A 10,813-nucleotide genomic window follows, 5' to 3' on the forward strand; every position below is an offset into this window, starting at 1 on the left:
TTGATTTATTTATTTTCTCTAGTAAATAGGAAGGCTTACTTTCCATCCCTATGTATTGACGTAAATGCCCTCTCTAACCCCATCCAACGATTATATAATTTGGCCAAATGTTTTCTATGTAGCAGTGCAAGCTGCACTCAAACACATGAGGTGGGTGAAATGACCACTCTGCTCCTCTTGAATGGGCAATCCATGTGTCTGGGTGCAGCCTGCGCTGCTGCGCAGAGAACTTCCCCTCATATAATTCTTAGAACCTGACTTGTTCTTACTCTTGAAACCATCACTCATTTTATTTCGAAGGCATTCAGTGAGTCAATTTCATCGTCTACTTATTTTATTGTCTTCCTTTGTTCCTTGTATAGTTGTATCTGACTAATGATTCGATGCCATGAAGCGTACCGGACTACGCGCCCACCTTTGAACTGGTATGCGGCTCATTATCCGGTTGCATTGCCCTCCGTCTATTGTCAAATTTTTCTAGTAAAGAATGAGAATGAAATAAACAAAACCAAACAAAAGAGAAAATTTTAAGGGAAAGAGAATAAATAGATTTCATTATTATAAAAAGTTTTCTTGGGAACTGCAAAGAGATATCATTTATGATCTTATTAGCAATTGTTTTGTTTGCGGAAGCTGGTCTAGGAAATGGTGTGTTTTCACCATAAAATGTTAGGTGGGTGTACCTAATATCTATCATGTGGCAGATTGCTTAGTATCTTAACTATTTGGGATCAGGATCTTTTCCACTGAACATTCAACGGCTGGGAGCATCCGGGCATGCAACACGAATGTCTACAATCGTCGGATGCATATTGGAAGCTAGGGTTGGTGTGTTGGAGAGAATCTCTTTCCAATTACTTGACACATCTGAATTTAATTAGAGATGGTCATGTGGGAAATATAAAGGTTTAAAGATCCATTATAGGTTCTATTTGATTACAAGGGAGGTTAAATGGGTGGGGATTGGAAATTTTTAAACTTAAAAAGGAAATTTTTGTAACATAACCCCAATATGCTTGTATACACGATAGTTAGAGTAAGGTTAGGAATGGCAATAAAATGGGTACGGTTACATGCGCAATTAAATAGATAAAATAACAATAATACTTTCAAAAATCTGGTGTAATAAACACACATGGTAATAATACGGTACATGTTTAATACAATTGCTCTGTATGCAAAAATATGGACATATATTCACTATGTAAACAATGATTTTATCGAAAGATTGCACATCAAAGATTCAATTTGCATGGTTACTAGTGGGTTTTTTAGATATATTCAATGTGTAGAAATCTTAGTATGTTTATAATGAACTACATATTGAATTTGGAAGTTTATTTCATCCACTAATAAAGAATAAACCAAGGCACTGAATAGGAAAATAATACATTATTTTCGTGATGAGGTGAATCCCGTTGCAAACTTTTTGCCAAAGATGTAGTAAAGCGTGGATGTTCGGCTGAAATGGTTGTTTTTCCTCCCCATATTCTTGGAGAACTTGAAAAAGATGTATTGTATAGACTTAGATTTCATTTTGCTAAATTATTAGATGAATTGGGTTTCCTTCTAATGGCAATGCCGAATTCCTTTTCTCTATCTTGATTTTCTATGCCTAGACTAAAATTTTACTACATCCTCTTTTCTTCTTAATTTTAAATTTTGGATCCTTCAACAAACAAAAAAAATCTTAGAAAGTAATTTTATTAAGGGAAAATATCATTCCCCTCCCCTTTAAGTTTGCCTAATATCAATCCAGTACCTAAGTTTTGAAAAATATCTACCCCCTCCCCTACTTTATAAAGATTCTATCAACCATACCCTTAGTGACTAACGGTATTAAAATAAGAGTTTAAAAGACGATATTACCCTTTAATTGGAGTTAAAAAAGGTGTCTAGGGTGGGACCCACCCCTTCTTCATTCTTCTTCTTCTTCTTCTTCTTCTTAAACCCCATAATACCCTTAATGTGATTTTATTTCAATTTTACCCTCTTCAACCCCAAAACTCCTTTTGCGGCTTCTTCCCAAAAAACCCTGTGTTCTTCTTCTTCAACCCCAAAACAAGAACCTTGAGTGTATGAATTCATCGAGGGTGCAGGTTTTCCCACTGCATGTACCCTTGAGATGGTATCGCTCTTAATCAAATTCAAACCCCTAACCTACAGTGTTTTTTTAACTATAAACTAGGTCTTACTAACTGAATCTAAATCTCTTAATCCATTCGTATTCGTTCTGTTTCAAAAAGTCCCCAATGCGTGGCTCTTTTTTCCACCAAATCACCTAACTTAATTTCTTCTTTCTGACGGGTTGACACAAAGTTCAGAAATTTAAAAACCCTTCAACGAAGCTTAGGAATGCAATTTTGAATCAGTTCCCTTATTTCCGGCAGTTCCATTATCCAATTTGGACTTTTGGAACTGCTTAGGGGCTATTTGGAAGAAGGGATTACGTGGGTCATGCATCCTACCACTTGACCTCCCATCCCCCGCTGGATAACAAAATCCTTTTTCTTGAATTTCCATTTTTCCAATTTTTTTTTTTTTTTTAATATTAGCGAGCTTCTCTGGTTTCTAGTTCTAAGTTCCTTTTCTAACTTCCTTCCCTCTTTCTTAGAATCTTATTGGGTAGCAAATTCCTAAATGCATCCGTGTGATGGGTTGTCCAAGTCTACCTTCAAGAACTGTTGGGTGATTTCTGAAAGGCTTGAAGTTTGAAGTAATATATAGTCTAGGTGTTTCATGAAGATTTTTGAACTGGGTTTTTTTCTCAAACTTGCAGTGGTTGTGGTCGTGAACGACACTTTCTATTTCAGATAGGTAGAGGCATTGTAGATGTGGAGGGTGTTCTTTCCAAAATAGAAATAATTGTGGTCGTGAATGACTCTCATGGATTGACTTCCCTTGATATTTAGCTTCTTTTGTACAGATCCAATGGTTGGTTCAAACTTGCTCTTGGAAATAGTTCTTGTCAAGAATAGAAAGGAGTTGCAGAGCAAAGTTTTGATGATAATTTGAAAGCAGAGAAATACCCAGGATAGTTAGAAGATTAGAAGAAGATGCCAATGCGTCACTCTCCATCTCCCATCCCTCTCCTTCGACCCCACTGAAACCCCAAACCCACCTTCCCTTTCCCTTCTATCTCACTATATAGCAGTGAGAAAAAAAAAGTTGAAACCCTTTTGCAAACTAATCGAACCACCCCTTCTTCTCATTTTTTTTCCCAGAACCAACCCCACTGTCTTCCTTTTCCAAAAACCCCAATCCAACACTCCTTGGTTCCGCCAGAACCAGAAAAACAAAAAAGAGTGAGAAGAAGAAGAGCAGAGAGGGCGAGAGAGAGTACAGAACCAAAAATAGAAAACCCTTTCTCTATGTTCTTCTCCCCCCCCCCCCCCCCCCAAAACCCCTCCGTTTTCAACCAACAAGTCTTCTCAGATTTGTCACTGGAGCACTACTACATTCCCGTCGTCTCTCTGGATTTCATCACTTCCGGTAGGTCCAATGAAATCTCTGCAAATAAACGACATCATCATGAACATCTGAAAGCTCTGGTTTACAATGGAGGGATCTCTTCAGAGAAGACCGAAGTGTTGGGGTTGAAGAGGGCAAAATTGGAATAATATAAAATTAAGGGTATTATGGGGTTTTACAAATTTTGTACATGCCACATCATCCCTTAATGGCATTTTTTAACGGTTAGAGTACGGTTGATAGAATCTTTATAAAGTAGGGGAGGGGTAGATATTTTTCAAAACTTGGGTACTGGATTGATATTAGGCAAACTTAGAGGGGAGGGGGATGATATTTTCCCTTTTATTAATAAGCGATGATCTTACAACACGCATAGTATGGTAAAACTTCATGCACTATACAGCTTTTGTGAATTACATATAAAGCTAGGCAGCCATGCATAATTATATTTTTCCAGTTTATGATTCCTTGGCTTGAATCAGAGTTGTGAAGAGTTAGGGAATTATATTGAAACTTACAATCCCTTAACCACAACCCTTTTGTTCTTAAACCAAGCAATTTATAACTGGACAATAATAAATTATTCACAAGACATTCTTTGAGAAAAGATTTACAAAGATGAGATCGGGTTGACTTGAGATAATGAAGGATACGCTTGACCATAGTCCAATTGTCTTCAGTTAGGGTATGCATATATTTTCAGACCTTATTGATAGCTAAACTAACACTAGGACATGTCAAATTAAGATATTGAAGAGCACCAACAATGGAACGATAGCAAGTATGATTTAAGACTTGTAGGCATCGGTGTAGTCCTCAAGAAAGAAGTGAAGATCCCCAAGGTCCTTAATGGAGAATTCAGTTGCAAGTTGGGCAAGTAACTTAGACACTGAAGTGGATCAGGTAAGCGGTATTGGGGTTGGTGGTATTGGGATAGAAGGATGCGGTATTGGGGTTGGGAGATATGGGGATGGTAGGTGTTGTGGTGATGTTGGGTTTGTGGTCTAATGATAAAAAAACAGTGTACCCGGTGCACGAGGCTTCCGCCACTATGGGGTATAGGGAGGGTCATAATTTACGTAGTCTTACCCTTGCTTCAAAGAGTTGTTTCCAGACTCGAACCCATGACCTCTAGGTCACAATGGAGCAACCTTAACCGTCGCACCAGGTCCGCCTCGTTTGTGATCTAATGAGGATCAGACAAATTGCAATAATGGGATCCAATGTGATCTAATGACCATTGAGTATTAGTGGTATTGGGGTTGGGTGGTATGGGGATAGAGTGTAGATATCGGTTGGATGTGATAATGAGGATTGAGTAGTAGTGGGTAGGCGGTATTAGGGTGATATTGTTAGGAATTTTTCAATTGCGACGTGTGGGCTTAATTAATTATCGGGTCGATCATTGATGGGTATCAAGAAATACAAGGGCTGACGTGGCTTGCTGCTATTTTATTGAGATGGATCGAACCGGCCTGGCCCATTGTGGAAGTGAGTTAGGGTTTGGGGAATATTATAAATACTAATGATGAGGGGTCCCTGTAGTCACTATTCTCTTTTCTCTTTTCTCCACAAGAAAGGAAACTCTTGGGAGAGTCTAGGAGACTGTAGAAGATCCCCATCGCGGTTGTCCAAGATTGTTCAAGGACTTGCATTCATAATCTGACGGATCACTGTTGTTATTGGGTGCGTTCTTATCTGTTCTTCATCAACATACGTGGGTGTCAGGTACACTTTATTTCCCTACTATCTTTTGATTCAATCGTATTCTAGATCACTGTATGGGGATGGTTTCGGGCTTGACCAAACCCATTGATTGTTCTAACAAAAATGTGGTAATGAAGATTCAGGAACGATCTAGCAGTGAGGAAGATGCAACAGCAACGTACTAAGGAAGACGATGATGCTAGAACTCGTTGGAGTAACAACAACATAAAATATTTACCAAAAACAACCACATAAAATAAAAAAGGAATAAAATTGAGCAGAAGATCAGATGCTTGGTGGAGCTAGAAGCTTTGATACCATGCTAGAACAGAAATCTATATTGTTGTTTGGCTCTTTTTTCGGATTGCTCAAACAATCAGTTAACCGTGAGATCGGTCTATCGTAAACAAATGATATTGATGGAGAGCGCGAGCATGCCAGAGTCTATAAGACTCAAAATAGTAGACGTTTGCATTTCTAACTTCTATCAGGTTATATGGATCACCCTCTTGCCTCGATTGCTCCAAGGACTTTAGATTAAATATCAAATTGCAATGTATGGAGTAAGGATAATCACAGAACAATTGATAGTAAAAATGGAAAATCGAGTACTTATATTAATCTTGATGTGGGTATACACAGAGGACATACCACTGTTACAAGAAATCAGAGAAGACCTTGATAGGGGGAGAGAAAGGGAGATTGATCACTAGGATCAAGAGGGGGAGAAGAGTTACACTAAGAAAAGTAAATTGCAGAAAGTAATTGAAATTGCAGGTTTTTTGTGTGATCGAGAGATCCCGTCCTCTTCTGTGCTTGTGTCTTTTATACTTGTGAAGGCAGAACCTCTATTACGTGCCTCCCAACTGTAGTTTTTCTAATGGTTGCAGAACCGTTTGGGGATCACATCCTTCTGGTGTGGTTTCCACTTTGGGAAGTGGTTTAATGGATGTTTTACAATTATAACCGTTCTAACCGACGTTCTCCTTTTGAAAAGCCTACCTTTCTGACCGGTCTAAAAATTAATCGGTCTATCATTTCTAGTTATTTGGTAATTTAGGGTGTAAACAATTGTATGTAGTGAATTGTTTACAAGAGATTACGTGTATATAAAGCAACACAACCCTAATCAAGACTCAGACTTCTACTAGGAAAACATATTGCATAAATAGACTTCGAATAGTAAAAGTGATAATTTTTTTTGGCTAAAATGGTCATTTGTATTGAAAAGAAGGAAAAAATATAGAGTACATAGAAGTACAGACTAGTCAAGATTGACCCTCCCACCCATGGTTCTGAATCTCGGATCGGATCTGCCAATAGCGGCTCGGATCGGATCGGTATCGGTCGAGGCCGATCCCAAGATTAGGCCGATACAACAAGGTTTGACTGGATCGTTCCTGGATCAGCCAACCCGATTGGATTGGCCAATCTGATCCAATCCTTAACTAATCCGACTGAATATTGTTTTATTTTTTCAAAGTTTTTAAGTTTTTATTTTTTATTTTTTATATTATCTTGATCGATACTGACAGATCCCAACTGATATTGATCGATCCGATCCGAATAATATCGGTCGGATCCTATCCCGAGATCAAAACACCCACCAACTTTGGCCGATACATGACCCGATCCATAAAAAAATGATTTTGGGAGTTTTTTGACCGATCCTGACCGAATTGTACCGATCTGATTCCGATCCGGAAAGGTGTTGGCAATGATCGATACCAAGTCCAATACCTGGATTTTGAACCTTACTCCCACCATGGTTTGAGGTATCGGATCGGATCGGCAGATTTTGGCTGGATCGGATCAGTATCGACCAAGGCTGATCCTGATACCGATTCGATCCAGCTGTACGGACAGGGGTAAAAATGTAAAAAAATTAGTTTTTTTTATAAGAAAACAGGGACAAAAGTGTCATATTTGCCCGAGTTTGGGCGATCCCAATCTGTATCGGAACGGGCCGTTCTGATCCCGATCCAATCTGATCCAACCGATACTAAGATCACAAACCATGCCTCCCACCTTCGACAATACCATCAACAGGAGAGAAAATCAGCCAACACAAATAAACTAATATAATAAACACTGATATCTTGTCCTACAATAAGCATTAAATAAAAGCTCATCATGAACTAAGGGGGGAAAAAGCCACCCCATTGATGAGGAATCCATCTATCTAGCCGTTGACTTATCTAGAAAATCAGCAATCGGATTCGCTTCTTTGTTGTAGTGAAGAATCTTCCACTGTATAGAAGACATACGTATACGACTTAAGAGGATACCAGCCTTGTTGCACGAACCAAGGGATTTTTCTTTAGGAAACTATGATTGAAACTGTACAACTGAATCACACTCCACCCATAGATTAGAAGCACAGAGATCTTTTGCATATTATAGACCCAAAAGTAGAGAACACCGGTCCACCTTTTGATTATTTTTTTCCCGAGTGCCTCCCAAGCGAAATAAAAATTGCATTCAAGAATTGTAATTCCACCTGGGGAGGCACCACGGTGAGTTTTGAATGAATTCTGAAACTCTACAGTCATAGCCTTGAAAGATGGCCTGATTTGGAATCCTATCCCAATTTAGGGCTGCACCAGCTCAACCTTACTCAGAGAAGGATTTGAAAATCTTAGCCCAATTTGGGGCTGCACCCGCTCAACGTGACCTGCTTTCAAAATGATTATGATAAAAATTAGATAGTTTAGATATTAAGCTACTAGTCAATTTTTAGAGTACGCACACTTTGGCCATTGACTTGCCCTTTGGCGTTGCTTAGTAGAAAGTTGAAAGTGTGTGCGATTGAGTAGCGGTCAGTGGATCAATTCCCATAAAGTGCACCATAGGTTCTTTGGCATATTCACCACTAGTTTGTTAGACGTTTTTAAGACGTGTGACCCTACAATAGAGATGTAAACGGATGGAATACAAATTTAAGACGCTGACCCCACAATAGAGATGTAAACTGATCGAATACTTGTTAGACGTTTTTAAGACGTGTGACCCTACAATAGAGATACAATAGAGATGTAAACTGATGGAATACAAATTTAAGATGTGTGATCCTACAATAGAGATGTAAACTGATCGAATACAAATCAGATGTGATCGGATCTAGATATTTCATGACTGAATATGACTCCTTATTAGCTCTATTTTTCCAAGTTCCTCAAATAGAGAGTGAAAATGACCATCCTACCCCGGCCCAACCACACTGTCAGGGGGTCCACCCTCACTAATAATCCGGATCAACTATCCACATGGGGACAGATTTGACCCCTCTATGGGACATGGGTCCCACACCCCATGGAGGATTCAGATTTGTCCCCACCCGTCCCCATGTGAGTAGCATATCTGAACTCCCTCTATTAGAGGTGCTTGGGAAAATATAGCGGACAGGAAATCGAGCAGATAATTTTCCAATATCCCTACTTGTGAGCTCGATCCCTATGCTCCCTAGTGACAAAAACGTACTTTTTATTTTATTTATTCATTGAAAAGCAAATAATTAGAAAAGTAGATAAAATAATATATTTCTATTTTTCTTTTTTTATTTATTTATTTATTTATTTGCCAAACCAACAAACAAACATGGGCCAGTACAAACATAAAAGTTATCCAAACTACGGATTTAATTTAACAATTAAAGTAAAGGATTTATCACTTATCATAGTTAAATAAGCATTCTAAGCTCAAACACGTGTTTAATACTACTTCCTTAACTCGATCCTCACCGGAAAACCTCCTTTCATCTTGGAGGACAAATAAGAAACGAAAAGCGGATCAAATTCCTTCTCGGCCGGCACCACCCGATACTTCTGCATCACACCAGCAACTATCCTCTGCATCTGCAAGAAAGCCATATCTTTCCCTAAGCAGACCCTTGGACCTGCTTGGAAGACTGGGTATGTGTATGGATCTTTTCCCACAAACTTCAGCTTCCCAGAAGGAGAGCTTTCCTCCTTCTCAAGCCATCTCTCCGGTCGAAACTCCATGCAATCTTTACCCCATATCTTCTCCATCCTCCCCATTGCATAGGGAAAGTATGTCACTCCGGCTCCCTTCTTAACAAAGGTACCGTCCGGCAGAAAATTGTCGGCGGCTGCGAATTTAGTGTCATTTGGTACCGGTGGGTACAACCTCATGGTTTCGCAGATGGCTGCATGGGTGTAAACTACGTGCTTCACATCGTCGTAATCAAGAGATTCTGGCTTCTCCTTCAACTCTTTCATTAATTCTTCTTCTACACGAGGGTTGCGAGAAACTAACAAGAAGAACCATATCAAGGCAGCCGATGTGGTATCCCGGCCAGCTAAGATAAAGCTTATCACCATATCTGTAGCAAAACGTTCATCAGAATGGCCAGAGTTCAAGATTCTTGAGAGGAGGTCCTGTGTTTCCAGTGAAGTTTTCTCTTCCAGTTCTCTTTTCTTTTCTCTCACCACCTTTGTTGCGAATTCACGAACTGTGGCGTTTGCTTCTCGTAGACGTTTCTCGGACCCAATATCAAGTGCACGTTTAAGCTTCCACAAGGGTGGGAATATGTAGTGAAACCTCTCACTGCTCAACTGTGTAGCAGCTTCGAATGCTTCGGCGAATTCTGATTTTGGCTGTGGGAATGATGGAGACAGACACGCCGGGTCATAACCAAAAGCAATTTTACAGACGTTGTCGAAGGTAAACCTCTGAAGGATGTCTTGGAGATCAAGTACGTAATTATTAGAAGCAGCATCAGACAGGAGAGGAACGAGACGGTCCAAGACCTCGTCTTCGACAACAGTTTCAATGAACTTGCGGAGAGATTTGGTGTTGAATTCATGGCTGGATATCTGTCTCTGAAACCTCCAGTTATCGCCGTCGGCATTAAAGATGCCATCGCCGAGGAAATTGGTGAGGGTGTCTCTAAAGAAATCTCCTTTTGGGTAGAGATAGAATTCATTTTTGAGGATGTGTTGGACGTTGGCTGGATTAGTGGTTACATGTTGAAGATGGCCAAGAGGTCGATAAAGGAGGATGTTTCCATTAGAACTATCTCGAAGAAGTTCAGTAGCCCATTGGTTGAATCGCTCTTGGTTAGCAGAAATGGCAATTGATTGGCCCAACAATGGATATGACTTGGGGAGTTTGGTGGTTGTTGTTTGAGATGAAACTACTGAAGATAAAGACTTGTTCTTTCCCAGTCGAGTGAAGCTGGTTTTGATGAAGAAGATGAATAGTGGAACAATAACTAGTAGAAGAGAAACTAAGAACTCAAGCTGAAACATGATAGATGGGCTTGTTAAGAACTCAATAACTGGTTGTCTCTGTCTGGTTTCTTCACTTCCGGTGCATAGTAGTAGCGTATTTATAGGCGAAAAATCTTTGACAAAGTAAGCCAATTGGCGAGTTTTCCACACTCATGATGTCACAGCTGGAAAATAAAAAAAAGGAAGGAGCGACAGGCTAAATTGACTTTGACTACTACAGCAATGACTGAAAGAATTACCAAATCATGGACACCGTTATCATCAAGGCGTTATTATTATTATTTGAGGCTGGATGTAGTAAACACCAAAATAATTTAATCTTCACACAGGAAGAAGAAATTACCCACAAGAAAACAAAAATACTAAAGCTCTGTTTGGTATCC

At 39.4% G+C, this 10,813-nt stretch overlaps 1 protein-coding gene across 1 annotated transcript; it reads right to left on the reverse strand.

The window, feature by feature from the left end:
- Window positions 1–8,894: 8,894 nt before the first annotated feature.
- On the reverse strand, window positions 8,895–10,459 carry LOC122652114 (cytochrome P450 94A1-like). Its single transcript, XM_043845789.1, has one exon. It carries the CDS (start codon window positions 10,446–10,448, stop codon window positions 8,895–8,897), a length of 1,554 nt encoding a protein of 517 aa, XP_043701724.1. The 5' UTR covers window positions 10,449–10,459.
- Between the last annotated feature and the right edge of the window lie 354 nt (window positions 10,460–10,813).

Source organism: Telopea speciosissima, chromosome 1, assembly GCF_018873765.1.
Source record: "Telopea speciosissima isolate NSW1024214 ecotype Mountain lineage chromosome 1, Tspe_v1, whole genome shotgun sequence".
Taxonomy (NCBI): domain Eukaryota; kingdom Viridiplantae; phylum Streptophyta; class Magnoliopsida; order Proteales; family Proteaceae; genus Telopea; species Telopea speciosissima.

Coding starts and splice junctions, on each gene's coding strand:
- LOC122652114 (XM_043845789.1), bottom strand. CDS start 10,448: ATGTTTCAGCTTGAGTTCTTAGTTTCTCTTCTACTAGTTATTGTTCCA.